Source organism: Lacerta agilis, chromosome 3 (assembly GCF_009819535.1).
Source record: "Lacerta agilis isolate rLacAgi1 chromosome 3, rLacAgi1.pri, whole genome shotgun sequence".
Classification (NCBI taxonomy): domain Eukaryota; kingdom Metazoa; phylum Chordata; class Lepidosauria; order Squamata; family Lacertidae; genus Lacerta; species Lacerta agilis.
The window spans coordinates 2,765,432-2,784,296 of record NC_046314.1 but is presented as its reverse complement, the minus strand read 5'-3'; the positions used below and the strand labels follow the sequence as shown (position 1 = coordinate 2,784,296).

The 18,865-nt window shown below is 41.2% G+C and overlaps 1 protein-coding gene across 7 annotated transcripts in view; it reads left to right on the top strand.

Annotated features, from left to right (window-relative positions):
• Positions 1–18,865, top strand: part of EHBP1 (EH domain binding protein 1) — a 274,386-nt gene that overhangs the window by 97,741 nt on the left and 157,780 nt on the right. For 4 of the 7 annotated variants that reach the window (XM_033145618.1, XM_033145622.1, XM_033145621.1 and 1 more), the window contains 5 exons: positions 2,026–2,207; positions 2,481–2,620; positions 6,116–6,220; positions 6,768–6,890; positions 12,976–13,234. In XM_033145618.1, coding sequence (XP_033001509.1) covers positions 2,026–2,207; positions 2,481–2,620; positions 6,116–6,220; positions 6,768–6,890; positions 12,976–13,234 — 809 coding nt within the window. The remainder of the gene's footprint in view (positions 1–2,025; positions 2,208–2,480; positions 2,621–6,115; positions 6,221–6,767; positions 6,891–12,975; positions 13,235–18,865) is intronic. The other 3 variants (XM_033145620.1, XM_033145624.1, XM_033145623.1) reach the window with 2 other exon arrangements.

Sequence of the window (18,865 nt, the reverse complement as noted above, 5' to 3'; positions counted from 1 at the left end):
CTGAATCAAGTTGAACAGATGCTACTATCACAAACAATGCAAGTTCTCTTTTCTGTGGCCTCTGCTGTCAATCAGTGAACAAGATTAAGGTCAAAGGTTCTGATAATTGTAAAAGGAAAAGCGTGATCAGCAAGCTTCAGTTCATTCTACTAATATGAACAATAATTATCTGTATTGCGAAAATAGTTAAACACTGCAGCTCTTTGTTTGAATGAAGCTATAATGTTTGATGTATCCTAAAAGTACTGGTAGAAACTCCTTAATTCGCATGCCTCTTGCAATAATATTATAAAGCCATACATACGATGCTCTATTTATATATGGGGGGGAAAGGGCAGAAAAACTCTTGTTGGCATTTTCACCAATGAAGTACCATTCTAAAGCGAATGACCTCTGCATTAAAACTCTCCTCCTCCTCCTCCTCCTCCTCCTCTGCAGCCAAAGGGTTATTACTTTTGCCTAAATTTAAATCCAGTTCCTAGACAGCAATTAACCTTGGCATTAAGGGACCTACCGGTAGGATGACCTCACATTTATAAAATTTTAGATCTGTTGCAAGTTCACTCTCATGCCACTTGCCCACTCTAACAAACATAAAATGTTTTTCTTAATATTGGTCCTAACGGAAAGGGATTTGTAGCAGGAATGTACAAGAGTTTACTGAATGTTACACATGGGGATTTAAACAGTTTAAAATCTAACTGCGAATTGGACCTGAGGGAGACTATAGGCAAAAGCACCTGTCAAGGATGGAGGGGGAAAGTCCTTTTAAATCTACCTCTCCTGTTACAAGGGAATAGACATTGAAAACGATGGTATTTACCTCTGTCTCTTTTCCCCAAATCCTCTCAGAGTCCTCCCTTTTTTGTTGGAGAGAGTGTGGTCAACAGACTACTCCTTTATGGCAGTCTGTTGGTAGTTTTTAGGCTTCATTAAAAACCATCAAATATATTCACCTCTTCTCCAGCAGTTATGGATATATGGGACTAGAAACTTGCTCTATACTCACCTTGGCTGGACGAAACACAACCATAATCATCCTCCTCCTCCTCATTTCTTACTTGTCAACATAATTATCATTTATATCCTTTGCATAATAATTGTATTGTATAGCATAATAATATAGCAAGTTTTCAACAACTGTTGTTGACTCCTGACTTACGTTTGCTTTTCTGTTAATGTATTTACAAAATATTTGTAAAACTATTAATAAAAAGTATTAGAAAGCAAAAACAAACTAATTCCTTAACAGATTTACATAGAAAATGAACTAACAAAGAAATGTTTGTTATTTCGTTTTCTGTGTAAATCTGTTAAGGAGCGTGTTACCACTAGTAATAGTATTTTAACAACAACAACATTTATTTATTTATTTATTTATACATACATACATACATACATACATACATACATACATACCCCAATCATCTGCCTGGTTTCCCCAGCCACTTTGGGTGACTTAGAGCACATATAAAAACATCAAACATGAAAAACCTCCTGATACAGGGCTGCCTTCAGATGTCTTCTAAAAGTTGTGTACTTCTGTATCTTCTTGACATCTGATGAGAGGGTATTCCACTGCTGAGAAGGTCTTCTGCCTGGTTCCCTGTAACTTTACTTATCTCAGTGAGGGAACCACCAGAAGACCCTTGGAGCGGAGGACCTCAGTGCTCAGGCCGAGTGATAAGGGTGGTGACACTCCTTCAGGTATACACTTCCACTGCATTGTGTTTTACCAATGATAAGTTATGGTATATTGTGTGTGTGTGTGTGTGTGTGTGTGTGTGTGTGTGTGTTAAAGTTGAATTAGTGCTCTAAACTATGTGTGTGGGAGAGAATGTCAGTCAAACAGATAGACATTGAATAGGGCAAGAACTTGCTGAAGCAAAGCAAGCTTGGATTTGGTTGGAAACCTCATGTACACTGCTGTGAGACTAATAAAAAGGGGAAGTGCATACATTAAATAAATGCATAATATTATTAATATAATGTTATAACCATATTATTTAATGGCTTTTCTTTAAGGAATCTCCTTCTGGACGCCGGAAAGCTCTTGCTACCAGCAATATTAACATGAAGCAATATGCAAGTCCAATGCCTACACAGACTGATGTCAAGTTAAAATTCAAGCCTCTGTCTAAGAAAGTGATATCTGCCACCCTTCAGTTCTCTTTATCATGTATTTTCCTGAGGGAAGGGAAAGCAACGTAAGTTTTATGTGAGGTGATAGATGGTGTTTTTGTTTGTTTACCCCACATGCTCAAAAAACTCATTTTGAACATGCTTATTGTATGTAGTGAAAAATGCTGTGTGATTTGATTTATAATTTCTTGCTATGGTCTCCCATGGCACAGTTGGTTAAGAGAATGATTTGGTGCAATCCCCATGAACTTGTGCAGGGCTTTAAGTAAGCAGCTATTCTCTCTGCCCCCAGTTCATAATATGAGATAACAACACGGGGAGTTTCTTGTTCTTGTTAGGGACGAAGACATGCAAAGCCTGGCAAGTCTGATGAGTATGAAGCAAGCAGATATTGGAAATTTGGATGATTTTGAAGAAGATAATGAAGATGACGAAGAAAACAGAGTGAACCAGGAAGAAAAGGCTGCAAAAATTACAGGTTTGTTTTCCTCCAAGGATTAATAATTAAAACCAGGTCTTAACAGATGTGCAGTTCTTAACCTTCTATAAAATAATGTAAGGTATTGGGATTGTTTACCGTTCGAAATTTCTTCTAAACCACTCTAATGGTATGCATTTGACGGGTGGTACGGATAGTTGGCATTTGTGCAGCCTTGGAGAGCAGGAGGAGAGCCTGTGAGTCTGGCTGCTCTCTGGCCTAATGGACTAGAGGCAAAACTCCTCCAAGGCATAGGGAGGGGAGATTCCTGCATCTGTACTTTAGTGTGTACTAGAGTCCTATTGGAAGAGTGAAGGACTTACCCTGTAAAGGGAAGGGTGGGACTGACTGCATACTGACAGGCCACCAGCCTTTGCAACCCTCCTGACCTTGCTTCTGGGGGATGTCACATACAGGAAGAAATAACCTGCTTGAGTGATAAATCTCATGTGTTGCAGCAAAACTTTAACATTCAGGTTGCCATCTTCTGGAATTATTGTACATTCTGAAGACAAGGCACAGCAGCCTGACTCCACCTGTTGAAGATAGTTGCTTTCTCCACTAGTAGTCGCTTTCTCACCCTATCTAGCTAACCACACTTGCCAGCACTTTCAGTAGGGGTTTATGTGCTTATGTAAATAAATGTTGGTTTTCTCTGGCCTCTGTCATCTTATTCTCCACAGGAGGCACAGGCCATTGGCAGCATTTATATGAAATTTTCCAATCCTGGAGTGTTAGTTAATATAGACTTGATCCATGATATACCTATTTATTGGAATTCCCTATGCACTCCTTGGTTCTCCACACCAGTCTGCATCATTCATTCATTCATTCATTCATGGTGCCAGGTGTGTATCCCTCCTGATGCAAATAGAAGCCATGTGTCAAACATTTCTTTGAAGATTTTGGCTCATTCCCTTAGTTTATCACAATATAGATAAACTTGTAAGCAAGCACAAGCATGTGTAATTGGAATAATCTCATAGGGTTAAATCTGATACTGCACATGCATCATTAAAATGGACTTCCACTTGTGTCGTTGAACCTCACCTTCATTTTCTCTCCCTTGCACCCCTCAATTTGCCCTCAAAATCTGCTCTGGAGGATTTGGGGACCCTCTGGAATAGACTTTGAAGGTGTGTTGGTTGATGCAGGAGGTAGGAGAGGGCAATGGTCCTGTTGCACAAGCAGAAGTCCACTCCCACCCATTTTCTTTTTCTCTTTTCCTCCTGTCTCTAAATCCTTTTCTATCAAGTTTTGGATTGGAAGCTCCTTGATTTGTCCTCTTATATCATGGAAATGCCATGGACACTGTTGATGGCAATAATAATATTATAATTATTATAGCAGCTCTGATAAACCCAGGAACCTCACCTAAATGCTGGAGCGGTTGCACCACTATACCTCCACTTTTGGACACCAGTCCTACAAGAAATATGTAAAATAACAAAACGGGTGTTAGAAGCAACTCCAGAACTGGCCCTATTGAATATTTTCCAAGACAACAACGCACACTCACAATACAAGAACTCATAAGCCACCTACTCTCAGGAGCTAGGAGCATCATAACTAGATACTGGAGGGACCTGTCAGGAGTAAACATGAACCACTGGTACCACTGGTACCACTGGTATGGGAAGCAGCCCTACTAGAAAAGCTAGCCAACAAATTGAAATTAGCACGTGGACAAACAAAAGAGAATGCCTTCACCCCTGTGTGGCTCCCCTTTGTTACATGCACAGCCCAACAAGACAACAACATAAACCCTCCAACAGTATACAATCCATATGGCTAATTTGACCCCTCCCACACACAAACAGAATTTACTGCAATCAACTGAAGTTCCCCAATCTCTCTCACCACCAACAAAAACTAACAAATGAATCAAATGCATTTCGTTGTTTCCCGCAAGGGGACAATGACAATAAAGATCTATTCTATTCTATTCTATTCTATTCTATTCTATTCTATTCTAATGAATAACCTATCCACATGACAGTGAAACCAACCCCCCCCACACACACTATGCAAAAGAGAAAGATAATTTCTCCCCCTTTGTTCTCTCACTTCTCTCTCTCCACATCTTTTTCCTCGCCACAACCTCACAATGTCTGCAATAGTAATGTCTCACACCAAATGTAACTGACCTATAAATAGGCACTATGAACTACAAACAGGGGCTTTATATGTAACTTTGGAAATCTTTCAATAAAAACAATTTAAATAAATAAATGGATAGCAGCAGCTTAGTTACTGCAGTTTCTAGGAATATGTGACCACCAGTTGAACAAGTTGGCCAGACAGATTAGTCAACAGAAAAAGTGGGTACTATGAAGTTTTATCCATCTGGAATTTCATAACCTTTTTACCCAACCATACTTCCAAAATTGTATGGCTAATATAATGCATCATATTCCATAAGCATATTTCTTTATCTTTGCTATACATGCATTGTATGATTTGATACTGTGCTATTTTAAAGTGTTTCTTCTGAACAGAAGTCAGCCTTACCATCCTCACATCACAAAATACACTGCTAATAAAGGTGGTTTTGATGTTTCTGTTTGCTGAGCATTGGATTCTGCAATTCCTATTGTTTGTCGTCTTAGCTTCCTGAATTCCTATTCTAGATATAGCTGTTTCTTACAGTTTTCCATACATTATTTCCTAGGTTATCTATTATTATTATTATTATTATTATTATTATTATTATTATTATTATTATTATTACCCCACCTATCTGGCTGTGTTTTCCCAGCCACTCTGGGCAGCTTACAGCATATCTAAAAACATAATAAAAACATTGAGCATTAAAAACCTCCCGATACATGGCTGCCATAGAACCCATCAACCATAAAATACCGATGTTTACAGCCAAATGAAGCAAATTACAAAATTATCACTTTGCATAATTTTCTACCTTTAGAATCTTTCTCAGTAATAATATTTATATTGTTATTCATTAGGCAGCTTGAAGCTTTAGTGTAGCACAGCTACATTTTACTTTGGGAAATGGAGGTGGCAATTGCTTCCAAAACCTTTTCTGGAGGAAGCCCTACAAGATTTAAATCACACTGGTCAACCTCACATCCCCTTAGTCCCCGAGTAAACCCCTTGACTGTCTGCAGAGTGGATCAGAGTTCATATACAGATCTAAGCAAAGTTTTATCTTAAAATTGTTACAACAAACTGCAAGAATATCTAATTCAGTTGCTCAGTTTGTAGTTCTAGTATGATAATTTCCTGACTGTTACTGGAATGAACAGTTTAATGAAAAGGTTGCATTCCTTTTCATTAAAATTTTGAGGAAGATCATCATATAAGTGCTGAATACATTAAGTATTAGAATGGTGATTTTCTCTAGAATGTATTCATTGTAAATTAACACACTCCGTTTCTTTTCCTTTTTCATTTTCTAATAACAGCATGTTTTGTACTCCTTTGTCCCTTAAATAACATTACCTTACAATTATCTTGACTGGCTTCTGTTTACAGAAATTGTAAACCAGTTGAATGCTCTGAGCAGCTTAGATGAAGATCAAGATGACTGCATAAAGCAAGCAAATATGCTTTCAGCTAAATCAGCCAGTTCCTCTGAAGGTCTATGAGCTTTCTTCCTTCCTTTCTGTTTCTGATTGTCTATCTGTATTTTACTCTTACCTGTTATCTCCTTGGCTTCTGTTTGTAGTTGAATGTCAGTTGTCTTTGTGCTTCACATCCATTGCAGTATTGTAAGTAATTTGTAGTGCTTCCAACAGATGACAGCATGACATGGACACTGAAACTGGCTAAAATTTGTACCATAAACATACTTGTGCTCTGTATGTTTTGAAGCCTCACAGTGACATGTAATGGAAAATTTCCAACCTTTTCAGAACTACTTCTCCCCGCCCCCAAACAATTGCTTGCAGAAAGCTTTTGCCACTGTTTAGTGGGTGAAGGCTACAGCGGGCTATTTAATAAATATATGCCTGATTCTATTACTACCATTGAGCTAGCATTGGTGTGCTACAGTTTAGCTTTGCAGTAGGGATCACTGTTCCTAGAGATTTTTGGTAGAAATACCTTGGAGAATAAAATGTTTGTTTCAAACCATGCGCAGTCCTAATTTTTGCCATACTGAAAGGTACTGTACTTGGCTTCTCAGAGCTTATAAACAAGCTTAATTTTTTGGATGAAGAGGATCAAGACGTGGCCAATTCGAGATCAAATCCATTTGTAGATCCTGATACAACAGAGCTGAATCCCTTTGGAGACCTTGATATGGAAGGTATAGAACTTTTGTATATTTTTATTGCTTATGATCTTAGCGTGGCATTGGATGTTACAGCAAGCTCAGGATCTCCTGCTTCTCATTTGTTGTAAATGTCTGGGACTATATGTGTATTGATAATCATTGCATGTATATTGATAATCTGCTGCTGGGACCTTGAGTTTTATCAAGCCCAACTTGCTAAACCATGGCTAAGCAAGTGAAGAACAAGCATTCCTTCCATGGCCTTCCCCTGTTACATGCAACATTTGTCCCTGCTGGTGAACAAACTGAAGCTCAACCAGAGTTCACCTACAAGAGGGAACTAGTTTCGGCCAGTGCTTTTTTCTGGGGGTACTCAAGGGTGTGCAGTATTGCCACCTTTTTTCTAGAAGAAAAGCACTGGTTAAAAGTGTAGCGCTTGTAACAACTTCATGGTGAGTACCCTTTTTTGGTGAGTGCAGTGGTACCTTGGCTCTTGAACGCAATTCGTTCTGGAAGACCGTTTGAGTTCTGAAGCGTTCGAAAACTGAGGTGCAAAGGGGTGTCTGAAATTCAATTGAGAAAATTGAAAAACACGTAGTGGAAGCCATTCAACTTCTAAGGCGCATTCAAAAATGGAAGCATTTACTTCCGAGTTTTTGGCGTTCGGGTTCTGAAACATTCGTCAACAGAGACATTTGAGAACCAAGATAGACCTGCACCTTCGTGGTGAGACACCTTTTTTCTAGAAGAGAAGCTAAGTAGTTCTGTTTGTTGCACTGCCCCAAGCCTATGAAGTGAGGAGGTAGGGAGACAGTGTAACAGGGCTTGTCTTATGATTTAACAAATCAGGGTTTTAAATTCTGAACTTGGCCATTGTGTGGATATTGCTCTTAATACTCACATTAAAAATGTGAGTATTATTATTATTATTAATTTATGAATTGCCTTCTACACAAATATCTCAATACATTGTACAATAAAAACAGCAAAAAGGAGTAAAGAACACAAAATGATATATTTAAAACAATTCAAAATAGACTTTCATATATAAAAATATATTAATATAAAAATCCCAAAATATGAAAATCTTAGCATGACTAGGTTAGGTCCATTAATTTCAATGGATTTATTCTGAGTAAAAATTAATTGAATACTGTCAGTGAAAACTGCATGGGCCATTTTGTTGGATAACAGATTTGCTTAGTTTAGAAGATTTAAGTTAACTTCCTCCTCTATTTTTATTTTATGCTACCAGTATATTTTATATTTATAAATTATTTTCAGGTACTATCCTGATTGTAATGCTTAATAGGCAATCATTCTGGAAAACCAGTGACTATTAAAACATCGGCTATTACAAATTTGTGTACATATGCATTAAGTCATTTTAAAAAATTGAAAACAAAATAAAACTAATCACACATAAGAGCACCCCAGCACAATCTAGACAGCTGTGCCACATTCAGAATGCAGGAATGTGCAGAGTACATGCTGAACAGATAGCTCTGGAAGGTGAAAGCATATACTACAAAAAACCATAGACTACAAGTAAAATCTCACACATTCAGTTATGGTAATGGAGTTAAGCATACAGAAGAAATACATCTTTCTACAATGGTTAATCAGTGTCTATTTTTAACATACAGTTTTCAGTGTATGGTTTATGTATTTTTGTTGTAAACCACTGTGATATTTTTTGAAATGGCGGTATATATGTATTTTTATAAATACGTAAACATAAATTTAAAAAGAAAAACTATACGTTTTACAAATGTGTTAAGGGTTAAGACCAGTTCTTGTCTATGACTCCATGGCAGAGAATGCAAATACACCCAACAGCACCTCTTCCTTATGAATTTTAGTCCATTTACATACCATATACACCCAAGAAGAGTCAGAATCCATCTTTCTGTCTACATGTACACACACAACCCATAAAAAGAGACAAAGAAAAACTCATGGCTTCCTGCTTGGCCAGCCTTGTCTTACTCTTCCTTTTCTGCTGTGCATAGTGGAGTTGCTAGGCTGCCTACTTCACCACCATGCCTGTGAAAAAGAAGAATGTTCATCTCCTTCAGTTACCCCTTTTCCTGCTGCTGGCAGGAAATTTCCTGGAAGTTTTAGGACACAATGTGAAGTTGTTGGCTCTCAGGTGCTGCAGATCTCTATAATAGTGATGTGAGGAAGGAAGTAAGAGAGGAAGGAAGACATGTTCATGCCTTTCCCGTCTCATTTTCTGAGACTTAAAGTATATCTGAAAATACACATTTTATCCCATCAAATATTGTGTTCTCTGGTATTGTACATTGAGAAAGGCACACCTCAGCATGTGACATTACATGGTATGTGATGCAAACCACAGCATCTTGGAATGCCCTTATCCATGCTAAATGTATTTGTGCGGTCTGCCCTAATTACTAGATGTAAACATGAACACTGATAATAGAATCACAGAATTATAGAGTTGGAAGGGACCATGAAGGTCTTCTAGTCCAATCTCTGCAACACAAAACTCTTTTGTCCAACATGGGGCCTGAGCCCACAGCCCTGAGATTCAGAGTCTCGTGCTCTACCAACTGAGCTATCACACTTTCCTTATGTTTCTATGATGCTTATATGGGCTGCTATGATGGCTACAGTAGGGTTTCCATATTTTGAGGGCACACACACAATTTATTTATTTGTAACTTCCCGCCCCTCTGTGCAGTCAGTGGCCATTATGCTTTGTGACCACCCAACACACACACCCCGCCCACCCACAAGGCACCTCAGGCTATGTTATTGTGCATCACGACCCAGCATCTCTCCTCTCTCACAACTCTGTTAAAAGCGGCATCATTTTCACTGTTTAATTTTATTTGAGTGTCGAAAGCCTATGTTCCTATGCAACCAGACCTGTGTGTCTGTGCTAGTGTATCAAATTTTTTCTTTTTCACTTTAAAAATCAATTGGGGATCAGAACTGCCAATCTGTGTGCAAATGTATTTGTATTTATTTATTTATTTTACTTTTTTGAAGGGGCCCCAGGAAGCACAGCACCTCCCTCTTCCCCCCCCCCCACAGCTGAGGTAAAAGCAAAGCTGACAGAGGCACCTCCAACTCTTATCCTCAACCCAAACCTGACAGTCTCCTGCTGCTGCCACCCTCCACCTGCGTCTCACCCAGGCAGTGGGTGGAGGAGGAGAGCCAGCAGGGAGGGAGGCCAGTGACTGTGCTGAGGAGATGCATGAAGCGCCCCCTCACACAGCCCCACCGCGAGGGAGTGTTTGTGCCGTCTCTCTGCCTCTCCCTGCCTCCCAAGAGGCTGTTGGTGGCGCCTCGTGCACCTCCTGCTGCTTCCCCCTCTCCTCACAAACCTGGTTTCTGCCTCAGCGCTCCCCACCGATGGAGGGGGGGTGAGAGGGAGAAGGGCCGCTTTTCTCTCCGCTCCCTTGTGGATCTGGTGGGGTTTGGGAGGGGGGGGGAAGCAGCCCACTCACCAGGTCCTGCTCCCTTGCTGTGTACGTGGCGGAGGCCGGCCAGCGGGCCGTGTGGTGCCTCTTCTTCTATAAGGAGCACAAGAGGAGGGCTTGGTGGTGGGAGTGGTGAGGCAGAAAAATAATAATTGTAATGGTGATGATAATAATAAAATAAAAATAAAGCCCACCTCCCCTTCTTCCTCTGCTTCCTCCCTAGTAAGCTGGAGCCCCACTGCTGAGCCGCCACTCCCCAGCCAAACTTAGGCTCCAGGCATGGTGATGGTGGCAATGCGGAGGGGGAGGGAGGCAAGCTGAGGCAAGGCGGACAGGGGCCAAGTGGAGGAGCCGGTGGAGACAGCGGTGGAGGGTGGAGCTGCGCTTGGCCGCGAATGAGGGGAAAGGGGGACAAGAGGCAGCAGCAAATCCAGATGCTGATACACCACTAATGGTATCAAACAAAAAACCCTGGGCATTTTGCAAAATTAAAAAAAAAATCTGTCTGGACAGAAATTTTAACCCTGAGAAAGAGGACATGTCCATGAAAAGCCAGACGTATGACAACCATAGGCTACAGAAAACAGGGATTCAGCATAGCAAGGGGGAAAATCTGTAGTCCTGGAGGCAATGTATGCTTCTGAATACTGGTTGCTAGAAACTGCAGGAGGAGAGAGTGATCTTGTGCTCATGTTCTGCTTGCTGGTTTCCTACAGGCATCTGGTTGGCCCTGTGAGAACAGGATGCTGAACTAGCTGGGCCATTGGCCTGATTCAGCAGGCTCTTATTAGCCTCTTATTTGTTGATTTGATTTGTTTTGTTTTGTATACTGCTGATTTGATTTGATTTGATTTGATTTAATTTGATTTGTATACTGCCCATCATCCATAGATCTCAGGGCACATAAAAATACAAGATAAAAAACACATTTTTTTTTGGTTAAAAAAAGAACCTGTTTCTCCCAAACTAAAACTTTGTTTTTATGCAAAACATAGGACAGGCTCACACAGCAATTCTGGGCATATTTACTCGGAAATATATCCCACTTTATTCAGTGGAGCTTACTCTCAACTAAGTGTGCCTAGGATTGCAGCCTTTAACAGTTTAAACAGCAATAGTATTTCCCTTTTAGCTTTGTTCTGGATTAGTAATACATCCCAGATTTCTGCTGTAGCTACATTTGACAGAAGGATTTAGATTAAGTAGTTAATGTTTGTAAAGACCTTTGAAGATTTAAAGGACAATATAAATGTTAAGTGTTATTACAAGCAGACTTATTGTTTTACTAGCAGCTTTCTTTATGGACATGCTTTTCTTGTGTCTTACTTTTTTTTTTAATTGCTGCATCATTCTTATGTGCTCACCTCACCTCTTAGATTCCAGTGTTTAGTATTTAATCTGGAGTGGTTTTTATTTAAAAAAAGAAACCATTTGAAATTTTAAATGCAGCCATTTAATAGGTGCCTCTCCAGAACTATTACAGTCCTTCTCTTTGTCATACTTCTGTGATAAATATTAAAGTAGGATAAAAAGAACTTCATCTGGGGAATTGCATTATAAACATGGCCTGCACCCCTTGAATATGCCTCCATCACTGGCTCTACTTTGAATTTCTGGCCTCTACCAGCTCCATTGTAAACCAACAGGGAGTGCCAGGTGCTGGCCAGAATTTTTTAGAAATTGAAAAATTCTGTGTTTTTAAAATGGACAGTATAATTTGTGAGTTTGGATCTGTCATGCCAAAAATTGAGTAAAGTCAAGTTTTGTGCATCCTGATTCAAAATGGTGGCTGGCAGCTAAACATCAACAAAGACCACTGCCCTCACCTTGGGTACCCTGAGTTTGGGTGAGTTTAGCAACAGTATCTCAAGAGTTGGCTAAACCTGTAGAAAACAAGCAGACAATTATTTTCACAAAATATATACTAGCTAGAATTCTACCTTCAGAAGCAACTTAGTTAGACAGAATGAACAATATATGGGTTGAGTTTGTTTGATCCTAGGCAAGTTCTCGGAGTAGATCATTTATAGGTTCTTCCATATACAGCTGGGGGCTGCTGTTGGCTTGGTGGGTCTCAGATTGTGCAGCCCTGACTTCTACCATCAGACATTTCTCAAGAAAACTAAAGTATTTTTTGCATTGTTGTGGTGCACCTGTTTGCATATTATTGATTCTTCAGAGCACTTGGATTAAAACTCTTAAGTGAACACCCAATTCTATTTTTAAAATCCCAACAAAAATGGAATCTTAAAACAGGAAAATGGTGCTCCAGCTGGAATCTGCCCAGTGGAGTGAGTGCTTCATCTTATGGGCCCTTGGTGTCATCTATGTTGTGTCTGGAGAGCTTAATTGCTATCCTCCTTTGTCATTGATTCTGTGGGACTGTCATGCCAATCCTGGTAAGTTTTCTTTAGTAGCTTTTTCTGTACTCCACAAGTTACCAAGATGTTAACTTCTTCATCTACTCTAACCATTTCTCATAAGGCTTTATTTATCTAGAGAACCATGTAAAAATACTTACCTTATCCTACTTATAACACCTTTATGAATGCTAAATAATTTGAAACTGTCAAAATGTATTTATAGGGATAGAAATGTGTTGGTCTCCATGACAGAGTGGAAAATCTTTCCATATGAAACAACAAAAATAATGTTGCTTTCTATAGAAACAGATATTAATGTAGCTTCATCTTCAAAACAAGAAGAATCCTACTATGATGATGACGATGAATACAACCCTTTCAAGGATGAGGAGGTTGCAGACTATGTGAATCCTTTTGATGAGGCAGACCCTGAAATAGAAATGCTAGCACCCGTCAAAGACTTTCCTCCTCAACCAGCAAAAAGAAAAAATATACGGCCTGTGGACATGAGCAAATACCTCTATGCTGACACATCAAAAACAGATGAAGAGGAGTTAGACGAGTAAGTACATAACTTAGTTGAAGCAGTATTTGGGCATCAGTTGGGATTTTAGCACAAAGCCTTAGGGCATAAATTATTCAAACCTGGTTATTCTTCTACAAGGCATAAGGAAGAGTTCCTCCACTTAGGGAACATGAATACATTTCATCTGGTTGGATGCATTTTATTGCTATCTACAGTCAGCTTCCTTTTTCTTCTGGGATCTAAATCACTGGTTTTCATGCAGAATAATAAACTTTTCAGGGAGGTGCTAATGCTGCAAATGTTCAGGATGAACCGATTCTCAGTTCTGTCTGCAGCATCTGCAGTTGACTGGTAACCACCTTTGGGCTATTCAGATAGGGGAGAAGATTGTTGAAGCTATTCTGTATTGAACGGTAGCCTCCAGGGCAGTGGAAGCAAAGACGGGGAGGGTAGTAGGTAGATCTGCTTTACAACATTGTAATATATCGTCACCTAAACTTTGCAATATGGTGGTATATTACGATGTCAGAAGGGAGTCGGGAAGGAAAAAAGCAATTGCTGGCCATGAAGACTATTAGCATCACCATGCACAGTTCCTGTCAAGACTGGGCGGAGTGCATCAGCTGAGGCGCCATGGAGCCACCAGCCTCCCCAGAACTGTCAGCCGTGGCTCATCCCGATGATCTCTCGCTGCACAAGCGGCAGCTACCGGGAGCCACTGCTCCACCTTTGGGTGTGCCATTTCCTGCCCTTCACTCTGGAGATTCCTCAAGCAGGTACTATTTGTATTTGTCCCTGGCAGGTAAATGGAAATGTAGCGCTCACTCCCCCCCCCCCCACGTATCGCCTGAACTTTCAGGCTCAGGAGGCGCAAGCTGCCTTTGCAGGCTGCTGGGTGTCAGGATGCTGTCAGCGGCTCCTGGCTGGTTGCCCAGGAAAATAAAAAGACAAGGGAAAGTTTCTTACAGTCCTTCTTACAGAGAGAGGCTATAGAACCCAGCCTCTTGAATAATGGCATTGTCCCGATTGAATCTCCATCCTCCTTCTCTCCCACTTCCTCATTCATCATCGTCATCATCTCCTCTACAGTTGCCGCTTAGTGCCCTCTGTGTTCGAGCTCTTTCTCTCCTACTTTTAAGGCTTGCCAGGTTCTAGGAGATGGTAGGTCTGGGGTGCTTTCTAATGATAATGTGTCAGCCAGCTGCTGCCTTGGCTCTCACATTATTTGCCAACTTCCCCCCTCATCTGCCTCTGAGCTGCAACCTCCCACAAACCACTGTTGTAAATCTATACAGTGGTACCCGAAGTTGCAAACGCCTCAGGTTACAAACGCTTCAGGTTACAAACTCCGCTAACCTGGAAGAGTTACCTCGAGTTGAGAACTTTGCCCCAGGATGAGAACGGAAATTGTGTGCCGGCGGCGCAGCGGCAGCAAGAGGCCCCATTAGAGAAAGCACGCCTCTAGTTAAGAACAGTTTCAGGTTAAGAATGGACCTCCGGAACGAATTAAGTTCGTTACTAGAGGTACCACTGTACAGTACAGTGGTACCTTAGGTTACATACGCTTCAGGTTACATACTCCGCTAACCCAGAAATAACGCTTCAGATTAAGAACTTTGCTTCAGGATAAGAACAGAAATCGTGCTCTGGTGGCGCAGCGGCAGTGGGAGGTCCCATTAGCTAAAGTGGTGCTTCAGGTTAAGAACAGTTTCAGTTAAGAACGGACCTCCGGAATGAATTAAGTACATAACCAGAGGTACCACTGTACTGTCTTCCTCTTCCTCCTCTCTGGAAGGGTCTGAATGGGGTGACACTGGGTGGGCATTGTGGCGCTCCGGGGATTCTCAATACATTGATCAGAAATTCTAAAATCGCTCTCAATACATCACCCACGCCTAGTAGTGGGAAGGACTCCTAGCTATTATGAATAAAAGAATGCTCCTCTTACTGCAGGGGTGGGCAACTTCCAGCCCACAGGGCTAATCAGACCCAACATAGGGCCCTGTTTGGCCTGCTAGGCTGTTTTCCCAAAACCATGCCCACCTATCCCACACCTGACATCATATGCAGTGTCATGTGTGGGGCATTTTGAGGGCTAGCTGAGTCAGGACGAGGACGATCCCGTGGAGGGCATCAGTGAGCTTGGAGGGGGCTCTGCCAGAGGGAAGCTGCTAGCAGAAATCCAGAGTGGAGGCTTGCTATCCTGTTTTCCGGTCACCATCAATCCCATGGTGAGCTCTCTTGCCCCAGCCATCCCCGCTGGATCCTCTTGCTGTGGAGGAACCACTCATGAGTGGGCACGTCCCATTATAGCCAGAGGTTGGCAGCGGTTCTGGAAATCTACAATCTCTTTTCAGGAGTTTGAGACACACCCATCTCCCAAGTCCAGGAGAAGAGAAGAAATGCCCCCTACCCAGCCCCTTCAGTACTTAAGGCAGAAAGGGAGGGAGCCAAGGGCTGGATCAACTTTCCATGGCTCTGAGCTAGCTAGGAAACCTGCATTGTTTAGCAGAGGGATTACTAATGCCTGAGTTGCAGAGTAACAAATCAGGGATTAGCAATGTGTATCGCCTGAAGTGCCTGAAGTACTTACATATCATAGTATTCTAACAATTATAACCTTTAGAAAGAATTCTGCACCTAATCTCAGTTCTTTGGAAGCTGGGAGCCAGGACAGGTGGGTAGAGACTTAAAAGTGTGTTTCCAGTTGTTCATTGGCAAGGAAGGTTTTCTGTCACAGCTGATCAGCTGATTGACAAAGCAAGCCTACTGAATCAGTTGCTCTACAGAGTTTCCCATGGAAAGCTCCTTAGCGCAGCCACTCACTGCCTATCAGCTGATAGATGGTAACTTCATTCCTCACTTGACTTTGATTTTCTGTAATATAAAAAATTAATTTGTCATCTGATATCACAGTAGCCTGCCTGGGGTAGGGAAAGCTAGGGTCCAGCTTGCCAGCCTGTTTTCCTCAGCACTCTCCAAGGGTGGTCATGGGCAATGGATTCCACAAGAATAGGACATCTATAGAGGAGGCCCTGCTGCACCATCCCAATGAGGGCAGCTGTGAGTTTGCATTGGTGAGGGGGCTGCCCACCTTTTTTTTGTATGACTTCTCCCCCTGCTTACTAGTCCCCAAATCCACAGCCTTGTATAAAAATTATTTTTATTGAAGTACTCATCAATTGAAGCATGTGAAAGAGATTTGAATATGCAAAATGTAAGACTAAAACATCAAGGAATAATTATTAATATAAGAAAAGATCAACTAACTATAAGTACAGAATTGACAGCATCTTCAAAATGTGCATAGCTTTTGATTTTCAGGTATTGATATGCAGTACAGTATTTCTGGAGAACATTCTGTAGCCCTTGTAAGTTCATTTGGGCCTGTCTTACTCATAAAAGGTAAAGGTAAAGGGACCCCTGACCACCAGGTCCAGTTGTGTCCGACTCTGGGGTTGCGGCGCTCATCTTGCTTTACTGGCCGAGGGAGCCGGCGTACAGCTTCGGGGTCATGTGGGTAGCATGACAAAGCCGCTTCTGGCGAACCAGAGCAGCACACGGAAACGCCGTTTACCTTCCCACTGGAGCGGTCCCTATTTATCTACTTGCACTTTGACGTGCTTTCGAACTGCTAGGTGGGCAGGAGCTGGGACCAAGCAACGGGAGCTCACCCCGTGGCAGGGATTCGAACCGCCGACCTTCTGATCAGCAAGCCCTAAACTCTGTGGTTTAACCCACAGCACCACCTGGGTCCCTTCTTACTCATAGTGTATCATAAATTGCCCAACAGTTAAAAAAAAAAAGTATTACATTGTTAAGAATTTTATAGCGTAGAAATGTCTACAGATAAGATCCAATCTATTTATAAGATGCTTGTGTTATCACCAAATTACAGTTGTTGTGAGTGGATGAGAGCCAAAAGGTTGAAGCTCAACTAAACTCAATCCAGCTAAGACTGTTAGTGGGCGATTCCCTAGACCAGATGGATAGGAGCTTGTCAGATCTTGATGGGGTTACACTCCATCTGAAGGAGCGGGTACATAGCTTGGTGGTACTTCTGGATCCGCTGATGTCACTTGAGGCTCAGGCGGCTTCAGTGATGCAGAGTGCCTTCCTTCAGCTTCAGCTGGTGACCCAGCTGCATCCTGTCTGGACCGGGATAACCTTACTTCTGTGGTTTATGTTCTGATAACATCTAGGTTAGATTACTGCAAAGTGTTATACATGGGGCTGCCTCTGAATACAGTTCAGAAACTTCAGCTGGTGCAGAATTCAGCTGCCAGGTTGCTCACTGGAGCAAGACATATAATGCCAGTCCTGGTGCAACTGCACTGGCTGCCAGTTAGTTTCTGGGTTCAATTCAGAGTGCTGGTTTGGACCTATAAAGCCTTAAATGGCTCAGGACCATAATACCTCGTGGACCACCTCTCCTCATATGAACCGACCTGGAACACTGCAATTATCATCTGAGCCCTTCTTCACATGCTTCCTCCATGAGAGGCCCAGAGGGTGACAACACAAGAACGAACCTTGTCTGCAGTGGCTCCCCATTTGTGGCATGCTTCAACCAGGGAGGCCTTCATTGCATATCTTTAGGCATTAGGTGAAAACATTCCCCGGGCCTTCGGCTAATTAAACAATCTATGGCCTCTTTGACTAAGGAGGGGGGGTTGTTGTTTTGTTTGTTATTATGTTATGTATTTTAGTGTTTTTATACTGTAAATCTGTGATCCTCGACTAAAGGTAGTATATGAATTTATTTATTTATTTATTTATTTATTTATAATTATGATTTGCAGTCACTGTTCTTATATTGTATACATTTAAGTTCTGATTGAATAGTCATACACTTTTCTTTTTTGCATTTCATTGCTATTTAACTCAAACATTTATACCTCCCCCCTTGCACCGATTTGTAAATGAATTCCTGAATCCAATCTAGTGAACTTTAGTCCATGACATTTGTTGATCCTTAAGGTGCCAGAAGACTCTTTGTTGTTTCAGATAAAGCCTTGTATCACTGATAAAAAAACAACAGAAAAGCTGGAGAGCAAATATTTAAAGCTGCAGGTTTTTAAAGAAAGAACTCCCCTACTTTTCTTTTCAGTAGGTAATGACCGATTTTCAGTAACCTCTAGTCAGTGTTTGTAAGTGATCCTCAGGTCAGAGCCTTGGGCCTTTGTGTTTGTGGAAGTGTGTGTGTATGTGTTAGTCATGGCATGAAGGTCCTTGCAGAATCTCATGAAGTCAGTGCTTCCTTTCTTAGAAATTCACCAAGACTGAACCAACCTTACAGATGCCTTGGAGATAAACCCCTGAGAAGTTGTTGCTAATAATGTAATATGAAAAAAGCTGTTACAAAAGAGGGTGTGAAGGAATTACACAATAATATTCATGCTTTAGGATAGATTTATTCTGCACTTTTTTCTGTGCAGGTTTTTTTAAACCCCGTTTTCCAAATGCTAGCACATCCCACAAATATAATCACACTAAAATGACAGCAAATACAATAAAACACATTGTCATAGAGGCAGACATGACAGAGTAAAAAAACAACAACCCTTCAAATGAAAACAACAAGCTGACAGTATAAGAGAAAATTATCAGCTGATAGAAAGCAGCAACAGACTTTCACTGGTCTATTTTAATAATTTGTAAATCACT